Source organism: Macrobrachium nipponense, chromosome 4 (genome assembly GCF_015104395.2).
Source record: "Macrobrachium nipponense isolate FS-2020 chromosome 4, ASM1510439v2, whole genome shotgun sequence".
Classification (NCBI taxonomy): Eukaryota; Metazoa; Arthropoda; class Malacostraca; order Decapoda; family Palaemonidae; genus Macrobrachium; species Macrobrachium nipponense.
In genome coordinates, this window is record NC_061100.1 from 15,311,666 (window position 1) to 15,332,142 (window position 20,477).

At 36.5% G+C, this 20,477-nt stretch overlaps 1 protein-coding gene across 4 annotated transcripts in view; it reads left to right on the forward strand.

The window, feature by feature from the left end:
• LOC135210727 (nucleoporin SEH1-like) overlaps positions 1–17,031 on the forward strand; it is a 98,927-nt gene extending 81,896 nt beyond the window's left edge. For 2 of the 4 annotated variants that reach the window (XM_064243541.1, XM_064243540.1), the window contains exons 2-5: positions 705–835; positions 5,133–5,315; positions 12,492–12,569; positions 15,678–17,031. In XM_064243541.1, the coding sequence (XP_064099611.1) occupies positions 745–835; positions 5,133–5,315; positions 12,492–12,569; positions 15,678–16,213 (888 nt within the window). In that variant the 5' untranslated portion in view covers positions 705–744 and the 3' untranslated portion in view covers positions 16,214–17,031. Of the gene's footprint in view, positions 1–704; positions 836–5,132; positions 5,316–12,491; positions 12,570–15,677 lie in introns of those variants that run through there. The other 2 variants (XM_064243538.1, XM_064243539.1) reach the window with 2 other exon arrangements.
• The last annotated feature ends 3,446 nt before the right edge of the window (positions 17,032–20,477 follow it).

The window sequence follows — 20,477 nt, forward strand, 5'->3', positions numbered from 1 at the left end:
CTGGGAATCTGAGAGCTTATTTTTATCTCATGAAACAAGTTGTGAATCTCATGGTTCTTTCTTAGTATCATCAGAGAAGTGTATTTAAAAGATATTTGAATTTTTATTTATGTCTGTTTAAGTGCTTGGTTTTAACTCAAGAAAAAAAAAAGTCAACGCTTTGAGTTTTGGTATTTTATTTCAGTGTTCGGTTTTTCCCAAGATTATTTATGTATTTAGAGCTGTAAATCTCAGTAATGAAAAAATTCAGCAGTATTCTAGAATTGTGTAATTAGAAAAAAATATGACATCGGAGTACTACACGTAAATCTTCAAAATTGTAAATTTAACAGTAATTTGAGTTATTTAAAGCTTTAATCGGATGAATATTATTAAAGCTTTAAAAGTTGAAGAGTCATTAAAGATTCAAAACTTAGAATTTAAAAATAATTAAACCTTCAAAGTCTTTGACTTTAAGAATACTTAAACCTTCAAAGTTTTTTAATTTAAGAATAACCAAAACTTCAAAGCTTTTGAATTCAAGAATAACCAAAGCTTCACAACTTTTGAATTCAAGAATAACCAAAGCTTTTGAATTTAGAATTGAGGAGTAATGAACGCTTCAAAGCGTAAACTGAAGAATTATGAAAGCTTTAAAACTTTAAATCGAAGGGATCCTTGATGGTTGAAAGCCCAATACTTAACACTCTGTCCATTTCTTCCAGACACTTCAGCCTAGAGAGCGCAAAGATTCCGCCGCAAGTGATGACAGTTATCCCTGTGGACGTCACAGCCCCGATGTCGTTCATATCACTGGCTAATCGCATCTCTTTGTGCACTCTACCGTTACCCACAGGTAAGTTACATGGGTGGTCTTTGTTTACTTTCGTTTGCTGCAGTTTTAAGTCATGCCTTTCAGTCTAGCCTATGTCGAGGTGTTAATGCTTTGGAGAAATTCTCCAGCTGCAAACTACTTTGTTTTTGTTGTTGTTCTTGCTGTTGTTGGTCTTGTTGGGGGGTTAGGAAAGCCCTATGGAAGAGCCTAAAAAGGTCTCAAAAAGGTGTTTCGCGTTGAGTTAAAGATAAAGGAATGTTAGGATAGGATATATAATTTATGATTTATTTATTAGAATGAAAAAGTAAAAAAAATAATCATGTTAAACAGTGCTACATAACAATCATTTCTAATAAAATACAGCGTATTTATTTTGATTTTCGTTGGTGAAACGATGCTCTATTTGACCATAGATTTTAGCATGTGCCCGGAGTAAGCTGGAGGTCACATCACGCCTTGTTTTAGTTTACAATTCAAATATCTTTACAGCCGCTATTATTATTTGGGAAACAAATCCAGAATGATGTAACTATACAAATATATGTATATTTTTAATAAAATATTTGTACAGTTGCGTAACTAAATTTATTATTATTATTATTATTATTATTATTATTATTATTATTATTATTATATTATTATTATTATTATTATTATTATTAGTTCCTTTCACTTTTTCTCTGATTCTGATAAACATTTGAAGGCAGATACCTTGGTGATTGTTGGATATTTCGCTTTATTAGTTTGACCTTGTCATATTTTTGAAGGATGCAGGCCAGTTTAAGCTATGATACTTAAGGGTTCTTTGGTCATCAGAGGTTATCATGCGTCAAAAGTAGTTTTTTATATAGTTTTGACCCTAACCCATCTTTTCAAGCTCACAGGTCAAATAAAAAGGTCAGGATTGTCTCTTTCTCATACGGACATTAAACTAACTACAGCTCATATGATATATCATGAAAAACTCTATCATTAGACAGGATCCCACTTTGCCTTAAAATCGATCGTGCCTTACGTTCATTCAACGTTGAGCCGACTTAATTGATCGTAAGGCTTCTGTTTATACGCTTTGTAAGTCCAGAATGGCCGTGTGTACTTTATCTCATTCATAGTTTTCTAGATCACTGGTTCCCAAACTTTTTTCTGTCATTTCCCCCTGCACACAGTCTACCATCCAGATTTCCCCCTTCATATGTATGAGGGAAAGAGTAGTTAAAACACGCTGTAACTATTTACTAATTTATTTTTCAAATGTACAAATATACTGATAAACATATAGTTACTGAGTACAGTGGATAGAAAGCGGTTAGTAACAGCTAACCGCACAGCCATAGAGAGCGGTTAGTAACAAATAAAAAGACATGAGAAAATCCATCTGAAATTTTTTCAGTTAGTAGGTAGTGTAATTATTTCGCCCCCGGTAGTTCAACTTCCCAAATTTCCCCGAGTTTGGGAACCACTGTATAATACAGTAAAATCGTCAGTGGAGAACGAACCTCCTCTCTGACATAACCAAATACTTTATGTACACAACTAGTGGCACCAAAAATTTTAGATATGTAAACGACAGATTGATATTTAAATTCCATCTGTAGGGGGGTTAGTGCCATCAGTGCACCTCACACTGTGAACTGTACGCGTTACTTAAAGTTCCTTGCAGCCTCCCTTCGGCCTCTAGCTGCAACCCCTTTCATTCCTTTTACTGTACCTCCGTTCAAATTCTCTTTCTTCCAAGTTACTTTCCACCTTCTCGTAACAGTGGTTTCAGTAATGCAACCGAGAGGTTTTCCACCTGTTACGCCTTTCAAACCTTTTTGTTGTCAATTTCCCATTCAGCGCTGAATTTTTTAGTTCCTTGTTGGACGAGTGGGTTATACGTATTTGCCTACCGATTTCTTGATATAACGTGGTTCGGATCCCACAATAAGCTGTAGGTCCCGTTGCTAGGTAACCAATTGGTTCCTAGCCACGTAAAAATATCTAATCCTTCGGGCCAGCCCTAGGAGAGCTATTAATCAACTCAGTGGTCTGGTTAAACTGAGATAGACTTTAGCGCTGAATAACCTCATAGCTACCAGCACTTGGCCTTTGCCATAATTTTCATATTCCAATTTTGCTATAAATTTCATATTCAAATTTTGCCATAATTTTCATATTCCAATTTCAGTTCTGATATTTAAGTCACGTTTCCTTGAACAGACAATATACCTAAGGAAAGAGTGAAAGACGTGAAGACCGGAGTTCTCACAGGAAGAGCAGACCGAGGAAGAAATATCAATTACTCGGGGCGCGTGTTAAAATCTACGGCCAAATAGCTGTTTCACCAACGAAAATTAAAATAAATACGCTATATTTTATTAGAAATAATTGTTCTGTACTGTTTAACATGCACATTATTTATTTTTTACATTTTCGTCCAAATAAATAAATCATAAATATCCTATCCTAAAATTCCTGTAACTTGAACTCGACGCGAAACACATTTTCAGACCTTTTTAGGCTTTTCCGTAAACCTTCCTAACCCTCCAACAACAAAGTACTGTGTTGGCTTACTCACCGAGTAAGCGAAAATTGCCTTCCGAATCCTTACGTATGAAAGATTCTCAGATCTCAGGAGCGAAGGATACAAAGGGGATTAACTTATATTGCATATCCAATTTGCAATAATCGTTACTCCTGGTATCCTAGCTTCATTTGCTTTGAGAGAAACAACACAAAAAATTTGTACATAACACGAGAGAAGTTTTCTGTAGATTTTTTTACAGATTTTCTTAATTCCTTATTTATGTATGTTTTGTAAAATCTTAGACTATACCAGTCATTCGAGAGATGATTTAAATCGAGCGACCATGAGTTTGCTTATAAAAAGAACTTAGATACATCGCTATATACGTGCACTGTAATAGAAAGCACTGGATGTTATATTTGACATAGTTCTAGTGTGATAGCTACTCTGCTCGAGTGTTGGAGAGCATCTGATAGGGTGCATGTGAATGTTATTTATTTATTTTTTATATTGTCAGTTCTGGAAAACAAATTCTCATTGTTTTGTTGTGTCAAAACTTGAACAACAAATTCTCTCTCTCTCTTTTTTTTGTCAATATTTGAAAAGCAAATTCTCTTTGCCTTGTTTTGTTGATATTTGAAAAACAAAATTCCGTCTACCCAGAGTGTCTGTGTACACAGTGGCCTTACTTTTTCCAATCTCAAATACTTGCTAGCTCGACTTCGTATAATTCTATTAGGTATAGCCGAGGCCCAGTTAGGCCTATCTGAGTAAGAATTGTGAAAGAAGACTATGCAGTTCCATAATCTTTAGATACATGAAGCTTATTAGGTTTTGGCTGTCGTAGTGGACCGGTTTCCATTCAAGAATAGACTCACGCCTCTGTTTCTACGGATTCTTTGTGTCTTATTGCCGCTAGTACCAGACGCCCCAGGGACCTAAGATCAGAAGATGGAGAGGAGGAAATAATGATAAGAATGTGTGATTTGAAATTAGATGAAATTTTGAGGTTAATTGAATTTGTCTTAAAATTATTTCGAGTCATGATTTTTTTAAAGTTTCACTTTCCTTTTAACCATTAAAGCATAAGTATTCCAATAGATTTTTTCTTTTTGCTAACATTGCTTTTATTTTCTCTCAGAATTCGTTCGGTTGAATGTCTGTAAGTCTTAACCATTACCTCAGAATTCGTTTAATAATAGACTTTTTTATAAGGCTTCCCTCAGCAGTCCACAAATAGATCATTAGTAAATCTTGCTGTCTTTTCAACTATCACTTCAGAATCCCTCCAGTTTAATCTTTCACAAGTTTTGTTCTCATTTTAAAATCCCTTGAGAATCCTTTCAGTTTAATCCTTTACAAGTCTTGCTCTTCTTTTAAAATCCCTTGAGAATCCTTCCAGGTTAATCTTTTACAAGTTTTGTCCTCTTTTTAGAATCCCTTGAGAATCCTTCCAGGTTAATCTTTTACTAGTCTTGTTCTTCTTTCAGAATCCCTTGAGAATCCCTTCAGTTTAATCTTTTACGAGTTTTGTTCTCTTTTTAGAATCCCTTGAGAATCCCTCCAGTTTAATCCTTTACAAATCTTGTTCTTTTACAATCCCTTGAGACTCCATTCAGTTTAACCTTTCACGAGACTTGGTCTCTTTTAGAATCCCTTGAGAATCCCTTCACTTTAATCCTTGACAAGTCTTGCTCTTCTTTTAGAATCCCTTCAGAATTTCTTGAACTGGTATTGTACCAGTTACCAGTCGAGCTTCCAGCAACCAGACCTTCAGAACTTCCTTCATCTGGCCTCCTCTTCTTCTTCCAGAGAAAATGACTCCCAAGGACCGCCTGGAAGCGGTCCGGCGCCGAATGAATTTGCTGAAGCGCTCCCCCGACGTCATGGTGAACTACCTCGCCCTTGACCTCATCTCGAATCTGGTGCCCGCCCCTCTGTCCAGGCGACTCCTCCACACCCACGGGGTCACTATGGTCGTGTCCAATATGCCGGGTGAGTAGAAGTTGACTGTTATTATTATGATGCTGTCATTATTCTTATTTTATCTCTTAACTTGTTCTCCCTCGAGACCCTCTGGATTTAGTGGGTCTCAGCTTAGTCCATGGACCACTAGTGGTCTAAGGTGGCATTTTGGATGGTCCACAGGACGTTCACTGTATTTGTTACCAGATTGGGGATTGGTACATATACTTTAAAACTCATTAATAATACGGTTAGAACAATTTTATCCGTATAAATAATTGACTATTCATTTATTGCATTATTCCAATATAATATATGATGTATAATATATAATATATACATATATATTATACAAGAAAATAAAAATTTATAGTCTTCAATTTGCAATTCTTACACACATAAATAATAGTTCTTACATAAAAAATACATTTCAATCTGAAATGTTTATTGTCTTTTGCTTTGCGTGGTCCCAATATGTATGTATATATATATATATATATATATATATATATAGATATATATATATATATATATATATATATATTTAATAGACGCAATCGTCCAGTCTTTGCTTTGTTTATAATAAAAAAAAATGGTCCGCGATATTTTTTTTATGTTGGCTCATGACCTGAAGTGAGAACCACTACTAAAGGCTCTTTGCTGCATCTGTTCGGTCTTCTAACTTCTCACCTTTACCGCCTGCTCTTTTCCCGCATAGCTGTGCAACTTCTTTAACTTTATATTTCGTCAATTTTCATCAGACACCTCTTCTATTGTATTCTGGTTTTTTGTTGTTTGTTTGGAAATTTCGTGCATGTCCGAATCGTTGGTGAAATGAGGAGTTGTGTTCCCGTAGAGGTTTGGATACACCTATCAAAATCCCTGAACATAAGCCTAGAAAATTCAATTTATTATTATTATTCTGTTAAAGAGAATGGCAGAATTAAACCAGTTGATTTTATATATTGTTTTTTGTATTTTTCTTACAATTCGCTTCTCAGGCTCAGCGATGTCTCCGAGTAACTGGCCAATATTCCTATTGGGAATTTCTAAAAATTATAAAAATGCTGAAGGTGATCTTTTATTTTATGAAAACAGTATCTCAGGTCCAGGTCAAGCAGGGGTCGTAATCGGTGCCGTTATTATTCCGTAGGCGTAGTTCAATTCCAGGCCGGGGTCGTCTTTGGTTTATAGCTGGTGTTGATGCTGGTATAGCTGGTATTACGTGGTATCAACTCGCTAAATTCTGCCATTCTCTTTAACAGAATTTGCCTGAAAGAGGGTCTTTTACCAAATTATTATTATTATTATTATTATTATTATTATTATTATTATTATTATTATTATTATTATTATTATTATTAACAGGTAAACATTATAATAGGACAAGAGCCATTGTACCATCAGCAGTAGCTATTATCATAATCGTGTGTAATACCTCTCTCTCTCTCTCTCTCTCTCTCTCTCTCTCTCTCTCGCTCTCTCTCTCTCTCTCTCTCTCTCATACACACAGTCTGCCAGACATCACCAAGACGGAACAAAGTTTTTGTATGTTGTATGTATATACGTGTATATATATAGTATATATGTGTGTGTGTGTGTGTTCCAGAATGTATATCTTGTAATAGGATTAGGGTAGCAGTTACAAAATTATTCTAGTTCTGCAAGGAATTATGGTCTTAGAAACCTTTCACAAATAAGGTAAGAACGTTATGTTTAGGTTTACATAAACACACACACATATATATACATGTATATAAATTTTGTTTTCTCAGAAGAAATATGAAAATATAGACTTGGTATATTTATTCCCCATCTGTCAATTCTGTTCAGAGGCGGAATCACAATAAAAAAAATGCACGGGAATACAAACCAATCAGTCGACGTTATTGCAATGGAAGGTAGAAACCGTGTTTTGTGCAAGTTTCATAACTACTCTTTCTTTAGTTGGTTGGTTGATATGACTGTTTATGCCCATGATGTTTCTGGACGCTATTTATTTACTTCAGAATGACGAAATTTTTATGAAGGGATAGAAGGAAAGTCAATTCGATTTGGAAATAGTTCAAATCCAGATTTTGTTTTCCTCTATGGAGATATACGTGGTCTGGATATTCGATCCCAACTTACCGTAGTGATAAATTCTTGTATTTTCGCTTACTCGGGGAGTAAGCCTAAAGACTACTTTGCTGTTGTTGTTGTTTTTCTTCTTGTTGGGGGCTAGGAAAGTCCTATGGAAAAGCCTGAAAAGGTCTGAAAAAAGGGTTTTGCGTTGAGTTAAAGATTCAGGAATTTTACGATAGGATATTTATGATTGATTTATTAGAATGAAATTGTAAAAAAATAAATAGTGTGCATGTTAAACAGTACAGAACAATTATTTGTAATAAAATATAGCGTATCTATATTATTTTTCGTTGGTGAAATTGCACTCTATTTGACGATAGATTTTAGTTCGCGCCTTGAGTAAGCTGGAGGTCGGATCACGCCTTGTTATAACAATTCATAATTGTTACATTTACTATTTCCCTGACGTGACGTAGAGGAAATATCAATCTGACTTGAGGGTGAACTCCCTCATATTTATTTATTGTATTTATTTATTCGTTCACTTATTACAATTTGTTATTTAGATACCGTTTTCTTCATTGATTCTTGCTAACCAACGCCATAGGCTATTGGTTCACTCCATAAGAATGTAGTGTAACACATTTTGAGTCAAGTAAAAATTCCCACTAGCTATTTCTGAGGACAGCTTAAAACATACGCTTACTTCGTAACAGTACAACCAGGACCTGCTAAATGCATCCTGGGTACGACAAACAAACTAACGAAAGGGATTTTTTGTCGTTCCCTTTTTGGGAAAGAAGACATAGAACTTTCCATGTGTTATTTTTCCTCTGGCGGGCTTTAATAGTGACTCTTCTTTTGTTTTATGTTTTTTTCTTTCGCCTTTGAGTAGCCGCCTAAGTGAGGTCGAAGAAGTTGGAAGCCAATGTACTCGAAAGGCAATGAAAGTACTTTAGTTGACAACAGGGCAAAATGTTTTAGTTGACAACTATGAAAAGTATTTTAGTTTTGACAAAATATGAAAACTATTTCTTTTGTTTTATGTTTTTTCTTTCGGGGGGGAAGGGGGGATACCGCCTAATGAGGTCGAATAAGTGGAAGCCAATTTACTCGAAAGGCAATGAAAGTACTTTAGTTGACAACAGGGCAAAATGTTTTAGTTGACAACTATGAAAAGTATTTTAGTTGACAAATATGAAAACTACTTTAGTTGAAAAAAAATGAAAAGTATTTTAGTTGACAACAGTGGAAAGTGTTTTAGTTGACAACAATGAAAAGTATTTTAGTTGACAACATTGAAAAGTATTTCAGTTGACAACAATGCAAAATATTTCAGTTGACAACTATGAAAAAGTATTTTAGTTGACAACAATGGAAAGTGTTTTAGCTGATAACAATAAGTATTTTAGTTGACAACAATGAAAAATATTTTAGTTGACAACAATGAAAAGTATTTTAGTTGACAACAATGAAAAGTATTTTAGTAGACAACAATGAGAAGTATTTTAGTTGACAATAGTGAAAAATATTTTAGTTGACAACAATGAAAACTATTTCAGTTGACAACCGGGCAAAACATTCTAGTTGACAACTATGAAAAGTATTCAGTTGAAACAATGCAAAATACTTTGGTTGACTACTGTGAAAATTTTTTTATTTGTCTACAGTGATAAGTATTTTAGTTGACAACAATGAAAAGCATTTTTGATGACAACATTGAAAAGTATTGTAGTTGACAACGAGACGTGTTTTATTACACATCTCTTGGAGGAGCAAGTCACCAAAACGCTTCTTCATGCATTCCAGAGTTGTTATTCCAGCATAGTCCTCCCGATGAACCTAATTCCAGCCTTCACCCATCTTCTACACTCGGAATGCGACCTCTTCTTCTTCTTTTGGCCTTGCGGTTTCGTAACCAAGACCTCTCTCAAGATCTGTCTTTCAGATCTCTCTTACGTGTTACGGAGGGCAACGAAACGGCTTTTACGAAAATGTTATGATACCTTTTCCCCGTCAGTTGTCATAAGAGTAAGGTTTCCTTAGAAGGGATTAAGAGTGTTAATACTTGACCTCCGCGCCCTCTAATTAGTGCATGATTAGCTAAGAGAAAAGGAGACCTTGTTTTTACAGCTGGAGGTCGAGATGTGTCTCTGGAGAACTTGGATGTGTCATTTCAGAATTTAGTTGGCTTTCTGCCAGGTTTTATAATATTTCTTGTTAGGATCGTGCAGAATATCACCTCGTGATTGTAAACACACAACTCAATATTCATTATAGCACTGGTTGTTATTGAATTTAACGTTAAAATAATACTGCGTATATTATCAAGGCATATATATCAGTAATGTGTCAAGCTTCTAGATATCCAGTACGTATAGCTTTTTATATAGTTAATGGATATAATATCGAGACTGTAAGGGAATACAACCCTGTCAAAATTGAGAACAAACATTCAACTCTGTCAAAACTGAGAACAAACATTCCTTATTATATTTAGAATTCCATAACCAAAGAATATTATGATGTACTTTGCGTAGGAGGGTAATGTCTTACTCTTGAATATAAGTGGTTGCAAATCTAAAGGTGTGCTTTGCTATTCAAGCGCAACATAACCATCTTGGTGAATAACTCTACGGAAAGGGGAAGGAATAGATTTTTTCGTTCAACTAACAGTCATAAATGATATAAAATAAAGTAATGGATATACACAGGTATTGTTGAGTCGATTCTCCGTTATGGAAGTGAAATGTTAATGTTGAAAGCGTTTAGATAACGAAAGAAATAATAAAACTGTTTTTAGAAGATTTACTTTTGATTTTATTTAAAAAAATTTTGGCATTATGCCAAGCACTGGGGCAACTAAGGCCATTCAGCGCTGAAACGGAAATCGACAGTAAAAGGTTTGAAAGGTGTTACAGGAGGAAAACCTCAAAGTAGTTGCACAATGAATAGACTGTTAGGAAAGGGTGGAAAGTAAGATGGAAGAAGGAGAATATGAAAGGAGGTACAGTAAAAGGAATGAGAGTAGTTGCAGCTAGGGGGCCGAAGGGACGCTGCAAAGAACCTTAAGTAATGCCTACATTGCACCGAATGAGGTGCACTGACTGCACTATCCCCCCTACGGGAGATTTATTACTTTTGTGTTGTATAAGGAATGAAAGGGTTGAAATGACCTGAAAAGTAGATTAGCCAATGTAGTAAAAGCATTTACATCAGAGAGAAGATGGCATAGGGTGTTTTAAACTGTTCTGGGCACATGAGAGAATTGAATGTGGTACGACAGTGGAAAAAATGATGTAATCAGTGATACTGCTAAATGAGGTTTGGAATTAAAGTCCGAGGTGAGTGGTGCAGAATGTAGGAGGGTGATGTAATCGGTAAAGGTACTTTTTCATAGATATGAGTCGGCAGATGCTGAGGAAGTTCTATGCACGAAGGTTTTGATATTGATTCAGTAGTTAAAGGATATATATATATATATAATATATATCTATATATAATATATATTATATATATATATATATGAAGTGATGTAGTACGGATAAGGGTTAAAAAATAAGTGCATTGTTTGCCGCATGCCTTCTGTTTCATGGCGTGATCAACTTCAGTCAGCTAACGATCAGATACACAATTCACCACTCGGACCAACAAAGGGAAGATGGATATAAATGAAAAATATTCAGTTTTTGCCCCATCCTTGTCGAAGAATTGTACTCAGGTGCTTTTTTCAAATGAAGCTATAGCCAATAGTTGCCTCACCACTAGACTATGAGGGGTTTACACACACACACACACACACACACACACACACACACACACACACACACACACACACACACACGTATTAAGCTACATATGGAGTAGTATCCATTTCTCTCTACTTTGGGGATATCACTCAAGAGAATCGTCTATCAATTATAATTCCCCTTTGGTGATATTCCCGAAGTAGAGCGAATTGGATATTAAGCGACATTTGTAGCGTAATGTTTGTATATTAAACTTTATATAGGCCTACTTATGTGTCACGTGGGAATCAGTCAATGCCGAGTTCACCGACATCTTCAAGCCGTTAAAAGGAAGCCACCCCGACACCTGTTGCACTTTGGAGCACTTCCAAGGCTTCACCAAAAGCGAGAGAAGCGATGCAGTCCAAAAGCTGAGGTTCTCGGCTCTTCCTTATCTTTGTGAGACTAGGGAAGAAAAAGAGAAGAGTCGGACCAGGTGCGAATAGGGTACTACCTCCTTTATGGCTTTGGCTTCTTCTTCGGCTTCTTTTGAACGACCCATGACCCTCCTCGTATACAGTTTCTCTAAAATGTTGTCTGTGTCTGTTTTATGCAATGTTGACTTTAGCTGGAAAATATTTTTGTAGTTTTAATCATGGCTGGGTTACCAATTGTACTGTAATCTGACTTGAGCCCTATTCGAATACGATTATTCATCCATCTTTATTTTTCTTGAATTCAATCATTAGTGCGTATGAAGTTACCTCGAAGAGTTATCTGCGCCTGTTTTGTTATTGTGGTTTCTCTTAATCTCTTATAAAATAATTCTTGAAATGGAGGTGTTAATTTAGAAAATCTGTTTATTAATATCTAACCTACAAACTGATACTAGCCCAACAAGGCGTGAACACACCTCCAGCTTAGTCGCAAGATTATGAAGAATATGAAGAGTTTACGACGACCAAGTCCATTTTGTTCAGTAGTCCCCTGAAATTGACAGGATTCCATGGAATGAAATATGTAATATTGAGTACTACGTTAAAAAAACTAATTAGACAGCAATGTAATACGTCAACAGATTAGGCTACAGGCACAATCTGTACCCAGGTAACCAGCGCTGAATGTTGCATCAGACTGTCGTGATTCTCAGTGAGAGGGAGACATACAGACAGAGATTCTTACTTACTAAGGCTTCAATACTTGTAGCAAAAGCATAATTGCTTAATATGGAGGGACGAGCTGGTATCTCGTGAAACATGTAATATTACTCACACTTACAAATACTGGTGCGGGAAGCTCACGTGTACTATTGGTAAAATTTCACGTGGTATGCATTTAGATTTACTTATGAAGTTTTATGTACTTTGCATGTATGTATATATAAACATAACATTATTCCCAAAACTTTCAGGACCCACGAAGGAAATCAACCTATTTGGGGAAAATGTGGAGGACATCATGTTTTGGATTCCCAACAAGAGCAGAACAGGTAATTATAACTACTGAGTTATATTGTTGTTATTCGTGTTATTCCTCTTTGGATTCTGACCCTGATTAACTTACAAGAGGGACCATCGAAAGACGATTAGGACCAACCTTTGTTGTTATTATTATTTTTTTTCTCTATCACAGTCCTCCAATTCGACTGGGTGGTATTTATAGTGGGGGGTTCCGGGTTGCATCCTGCCTCCTTAGGAGTCCATCACTTTTCTTACTATGTGCGCCGTTTCTAGGATCGCACTCTTCTGCATGAGTCCTGGAGCTACTTCAGCCTGTAGTTTTTCTAGATTCCTTTTCAGGGATCTTGGGATCGTGCCTAGTGTTCCTATGATTATGGGTACAATTTCCACTGGCATATCCCATATCCTTCTTATTTCAATTTTCAGATCTTGATACTTATCCATTTTTTCCCTCTCTTTCTCTTCAACTCTGGTGTCCCATGGTATTGCGACATCAGTGAGTGATACTTTCTTCCTGATTTTGTCAATCAACGTCACGTCTGGTCTATTTGCACGTATCACCCTATCTGTTCTGATACCATAGTCCCAGAGGATCTTTGCCTGATCGTTTTTCTATCACTCAGTCAGGTTGGTGCTCGTACCACTTATTACTGCAAGGTAGCTGATGTTTCTTGCACAGGCTCCAGTGGAGGGATTTTGCCACTGAATCATGCCTCTTTTTGTACTGGTTCTGTGCAAGTGCCGGACATTCGCTAGCTATGTGGTTTATGATTTCATTTTTTTATTGCACTTCTTACATATGGGAGAGATATTATTTCCGTCTATCGTTCTTTGAACATATCTGGTTCTTAGGGCCTGATCTTGCGCCGCTGTTATCATTCCTTCAGTTTCCTTCTTTAGCTCTCCCCTCTGTAGCCATTGCCATGTGTCATAGCTGGCTAGTTCTTTAGTCTGTCTCATGTATTGTCCGTGCATTGGTTTGTTGTGCCAAGTCCTCCCTGTTCTGTCTGCATTCTCCTGTTCTGTTTGTCATTCTCCTGTCTTTGTATATTTCTGGGTCTTCGTCTACTTTTATTAGTCCTTCTTCCCATGCACTCTTTAGCCACTCGTCTTCACTGGTTTTCAGATATTGCCCCAGTGCTCTGTTTTCGATGTTGACGCAGTCCTCTATACTTAGTAGTCCTCTCCCTCCTTCCTTTCGTGTTATGTATAGTCTGTCCGTATTTGCTCTTGGGTGTAGTGCTTTGTGTATTGTCATATGCTTCCTGGTTTTCTGATCTATGCTGCGTAGTTCTGCCTTCGTCCATTCCACTATTCCTGCGCTGTATCTGATTACTGGCACTGCCCATGTGTTTATGGCTTTTATTATATTTCCGGCGTTGAGTTTTGACTTGAGTATCGCCTTGAGTCTCTGCATATATTCTTTCCTGGTCGTGTCCTTCATCTCTTGGTGTTTCATATCCCCTCCTTCCATTATTCCCAGGTATTTGTATCCAGTCTCATCTATGTGTTTGATGTTGCTCCCATCTGGTAGCTTTATCCCTTCAGTTCTTGTTACTTTGCCCTTTTGTATGTTGACTAAGGCGCATTTTTCTATTGCAAACTCCATCCTGATATCCCCAGATACAATCCTTGCAGTCTGGATTAGGGTATCTGTTTCCTTGATGCTCTAACCATACAGCTTGATGTCGTCCATGAACATCAGATGGTTAATTCTGTTGCCTCTTTTCTTGAGTTGGTACCCGGCATCCATCTTCTGTAGTACTTTTGTCATGGGAATCATGGCTACTACGAAGAATAGTGGGGACAGTGAGTCGCCCTGGAAGATCCCTCTCCTGATATTAACCTCTGCTAGTCTTATTCCAGAGCTTGTAAGCATTGAATTCCAGTTGCGCATTGTATTTTGAGGAAGCTGATGGTGTTTTCCTCTGACCCATATATTTTCAGGCATTCTATTAGCCATTTGTGTGGTATCATGTTGAAGGCTTTCTTATAGTCTATCCATGTCATGCTTAGGTTGGTTTTCCTTCTCCTACTGTTCTTCATTACCATTTTGTCTATCAGGAGCTGGTCTTTTGTGCCCCTACACTTCCTTCTGCAGCCTTTCTGTTGGTGGGGGATGGTGTTTGTCTCCTCTAGGTAGTTGTATAGCCTTTCACTGATGATACCTGTTAGTAACTTCCACATTATTGGTAGGCAGGTGATAGGCCTGTAGTTACTGGCTATATTTCCCTTACTCTTGTCTTTTTGTACTAAGGATGTTCTTCCTGTGGTCATACATTTGGGTGCATAGTGATTTGAGATACAATGCTTGAGTTGTTCTGCTATTCGTGGGTGTAGGGCCTTGAAGTTTTTGAGCCAGTATCCATGGACTTCATCGGGACCTGGGGCTTTCCAGTTTGGCATTTTCTTTAGTTGGTGTCTGACTGTGTCTGTCGTGATCTCTGTGAATCTTTGTTTTATTCTCCCTGTTTCTTCTTCCTTGACTTCCTGGAACCATCTTGCATGTTTGTTGTGTGATACCGGATTGTTCCATTTGTTTTCCCGGTCTCTTACTTGATTCGGCTTCAGGAATATCTTGGCGGTTGTCTTCCCCTTTTAGTTGGCTGTATAGTCTTTTCTGGTTGGTTCCGAATAGTTTGTTCTGTTGGTATCCCTTATTCCTGTTCATGTACCGTTGATTATTATTATTGTTGTTGTTGAAAATACAAATTTTATACTGACAACATAGGGCATATTTTTCTGTTGTTTCCCCTTTTTTTTCTCCACTCAAGAGACAACCTAACTTGTACCATCATTGTCTGAACTTTTACAACCCTGAAGTATGAATTCAAATTTTAACTTCTCTTGGTTTATAGGTACTTATTCCTTTTGATATTTCAGATATCAACTGGAAAGGATAATATATTCATTCATTTCCTTTTGTTTTTCAAGGCTTTGATAGGCTAAGGTACACAAAATTAGTAGGAAATAGAAAAATGAATAGATCATTGTAGCATAGATTCGTGACTGTTACAATATGCAATCCCTTGTAGGTCTAGGCGTATTTTTATTTCAGTAGCCATCATAATACATATAACTGTTGAATGTTTATTATACTTTTTAGTACCCAAATCTTTTTTTCTCTCTCTCTTTAGGCCTAGGGATATCCTTGCTCAGCTACTCTGGCACAGTGCGCGTTGGCCTTAATGTGGACTCAGAGTTGATAGGCCACAGAGAACTGGCCCAGAGGCTGTTGGATGACATGGTGGCCGAAGTTGAAAACATCCTGGCTGAGATTTCCCCACCAGAAATAAACGAAGAAGAATCAGGCTACCAAGCAGCAGTTGTTGTGGACGATAAAAGCGACAACAGCGACCTCACTGAAGTTGTCGTCACCCACAGCACGGACGAGTACGACAACAACCATTTATCCACATATTCCGATCTCGTTGACAGCTTAGACATCAAGAAATCAGACGATCTGGACACAACGTTCGAAAGCGACGACTACTGCAATCCAGAAGATCTAGATTACCTGAGGAAGAATTTTCACGCGACGAGACTGGAAATCCAGTCTTTTTTGTCGAGTAGCGCAGAGAGAAATAAACTCAAAGGAAAGATGAAGACGCGGTTTAACAGAAGCGAAAATGACGTGAACATCCTGAACAAAAGCCTGCGAGATGATTTGTAGTATTGACAGAAATATACTAAGATAAGTTTGTACAGCTGTAAAGTCTATTTTTCTTTTGTATGTTAAGGCCACATGGGCAATTTTTCAAGACCAAAAACGAAATGGTCTTCCAGTTGAGTGAGAGACCTACGGTAATGTTTGTTAACTGACATTTTCAGTTTTCCAGTTAAGAAGCTGAACCGTTTCAGACAAATTTAGTATTATATATGTACAGTGGATATGTTGCCTATGTCTGGTATTGAAAGTAATACCATGAATCTACAACTACACAATAATTTTTTATACTGAACAAAAACGTAAGTAAAACAGGACAACGAATGAGGAATCAGAATAAAACAATGCAGGTCAATACTACATGATTCTTGATATTGCTAATTATGAAAATAGGCCAAATGATGAGCTTGTGGTGAAAAACTGAATAGATAATTACATCTGGTGTTTTCATAATATAAAAGTCTGATGTATCTTCAAATATTTGGGAGTTTGTGGGTTATTAGTCTACTCTACCATAAGTGTTACTGTTAATGCATTTGTAAATTACTTCCTTCCTGTTTATATAAAATTAAATGCAACTTCTGTTAAATATAAAAGTTGCAGACATAGATGTAGAGGGGACTCTATATCATTGGTTACGCATAACTCGGAGAAATACTATGTCAAATGCGTCGCCATAAGGACAGTGTCTCAGTTATCAAGATTAGCCATAACTTGTTTTTGTATGACGTCACATGCCTAAAAGTTTTCACGAACCTCGACTTTTCTACGTGTGCAAGTTGCAGGTAAAAGAACTGTTTATCCAAATACAATTTTTTTTATTCATCCTTATCATCGTATCACAGAAATGAAACTCCTCATCTACAGCTAATTATTCTGAAGTATAGTCGTCTTCCTTTAGGTACGTTGTTTGTGGTTATAGTATAGAAGCTCGTTACGTCAAAGTCTGCCTTTGGCATTAAAAAAAAATAATAATAAAACAAAAATTAATGTCGTTGCTTAGGATTAAACGCTAAATTAATTCCACGATACTTTTTTTCAGGTATCAGTTATTTTACTTCAGTTGCGTAAAATCACATAACTTCTGTGAAATTTGACCTCTAACCCCCCTTCAGAGTCCCGACCAAAGACTATGGTCCCGACTTGGATTGACAATTGACAACTAGATGACATTTTGACAGTTTGCTTTCAGAAGTGAAAGTGAGTAGTAGGTGTGTGTGAGACGACTTGCACCCACATTTCCTGCAGGTAAGGATCTCTGCTGAATAGCGATATTGTTTGAAGAGCCATTAACAGTGGCGATTCTACCCCTCAGAAAGTTGGGGGGCAACTCTGGGGCAAAGATAATTGTTGGGTGGGCATCATAGAAAAGGTGACGGTAAAAATAATTAAAATTTTGGAAACATTTTGGAACTCGTGGAGGAATGAATTTGACTAAAGGTAAAGGTTCATATAGAATTTTGTTTGATTCCTAAGCAAAACAACTGTAAATCATCCATCTGATATTCTACCTGACTTGCATGATATGGAAATTTAACATTCAAAAATATATATACAGTTCCAAACAATACGCAAACATTAAAGAATGGATAGTATGTATAAATATAATGCACATTTGAACCAAATAAAGAAATGTAGTAACTATATGAAATGAACAGATATACACGGGGCATGTCATGACAATTCTGAAAAGGTTCAGTTTGACAATCAAAACTATATACGGTCCCAACCAATATGCAAATTATTAAAGAATGTTAAGTTTGTGTAACACACATTTGGACAACTTAAAGAAAGGTATTAACTAATGAAATGAACAGACATATATGGACCATGTCATGACAACTCTGAAAATGCAACTTTGACATTCAAAGCTATATACAATCTCAAACAATATAATTACTTATTAAAGAATGGCAAGTTTGTCTAATGCACATTTGAACAAAGTAAGGAAAGGTTTTAATTAATGAAATGAACAGACAGATATGAGGCTTATCATGAAAATTCTCAAAATGTTGTTTCGACATTCAAAACTATATATAATTCATAACAATATGCAATTATTAAAAAATGGTAAGTTTTTATAGTACACATTTGAACTCAAAACAGATATGGACCATTTTCGGGACAATTCTCAAAATGTTTAGTGCAGTTTAAATCTACGATTATCATGTCGGCTGCCAAACTCATCTAAATACTATCTAAGTCAATAATCTCAGCCCGTTTACTTTCAATTGATAATAATGCAGTGTTACTTAGTCTCCCACTAGTCATTGAATTTCTAAGAAATTTTTTTACTATTTTCATTTTGGAAAAACTTCTTTCACAAGAAGCACTAGTAACAGGAAGTGTTACAGCTATCAATAGTAACCTGTATAAGCAATCAAAGGCAGATTTATATGGCTGAATAAATGACAAAAACTCCACCAATGCTGTAGGTGACTGAGGTTCTTTCTGGAGCAATTTCTTAACTAAAGGTAGCTCGTGTTTTAAATCCCTTTGATTAACTGAATATGATAAAGCGAATGACTTCAAGTCATCCTCATGTAAGAACGTCTGTCCTGCAGGACCGAGAGCTGAAATGCCACAGAAGATCACACATGAATCTTTGGAAAAAACGACGATCTAATTCACTATCTAAACAGTCTAGTACTTCATACAAGATTGTGACGTGTTGTGATGACTTTGCTCCACAACTCTCTGGCCAGTTGTGTCCAGCATGATAAAATCACTGAGCTGTCGAAGTTTTCTTGAACGTTTTCTTGTCACTATTGGTGAAATGTCATTTTTTACAGAGTTCGTCAATCCTATTAGAGTAATTCTCAATTACGTTGGAGTTTCTTACATCAGCTAAATCTTCACGAAGACAAGAAATAAGTTTAGCTGCTTTTCCAAGGTCTGCCTGTTTGTCCTGCAGTTGCTGAGAAACTTTATTTATTTTTCCCAGAATTTCAGAAAAAAACTGCAATAAACAAACAAATTCTGCATCCATCTGAGCAGTAAACAAACCTCTGGCAAATACAACTCGAGCTCCAGTATCATCTGCAGAAGTCTCCTTCAAAAATATATTCCAGACGTAATGAAGCATTTTCATATGAGACTTCCTTGTATTTGCTGATGCACTTCAGACTTGAACAAGCCACAGAGCTATAAATAAAAAACTCTAATCTACTGTAAACATTGCTCGGTACTGTCAACATATATGTTAGGGACAATTACTAATATCGATTACATTATGTAATGGTACATGGGTGCAGCAGTTATGCTGGAAACAGGCCTTTGTAAAAATTACATTTAGCTTGGAGTTTTCACCTACAATTTCATGACATGCTCCAGCGAATACTGTTACTGTGGTAACTTTGCGGTGTTGAAGTCGAATAATAAAAAAACCCTTCATTTCTTATTTCTTAATAGATATACATTTATCTTTATTTCAAGTGATGTATGAATTATAGATACAAAATACATCAAAATGGAGAGTTTTGTTAGTTTGATATGCAGCATAAGATAGTAACATTCATAATTGCAGTAATATGTGTGACACTGTTTGTGATAGTGTTAAAGAAAACTTATAGTTTTCATAGCCTCAAGGGATACTAATTCAAATATCATTGCTTTTTAAGCGCGAATTGGTTGTCTCTCTGTGATTTAAGTTTTGGATTTTCTGTTCCCTGTATATTTACTGATTCACTCAATATGAGTGTTAGCAATATAACCAAATCATGTTGTGTGACAAGTTAGTGGTTATTGTTATATTCAATAATGATTAATTTTATATATAATATGTCATTAAAAAAAGGGGGGGGGGGCAAACCAGGGGCATGGCCAAAATCTGGGAGGGCAGCTGCCCCCCACCCCTTAGAATCGCCACTGGCCATTAAATATAAAGAAAACCATCACAGTCAAATGTTTTTTGGTTTTGAACAGCTCTTGTGTTGTATGATGTTGCAAACTACCTATTCTTACTCCTTGCTGTCCTCCACTGACAGCTGAAGAAACCTTGAAATGTCCAAGGTCTACTCCCTCGGTCGATTTAAAGTAACAGCATTTTTACCCCATGGAGCTTTAGGTAACAGGTTAGCCGGCAGGTGGATTTAAACCAAATGACTTCCGAGGCTAAAATGGGAAGGATCCGGGCTAGGCTAGTTGGCTGTGGGGTAAAAAAATCATACAGGAGTCGAGGAGTAACTTAATTTATCTTAGGATCTAACCAGTCTACGTCCCATGGGTGGTAATGTTGGTGGTATGCCACCAAGACCTAGTGTCAGGTGAT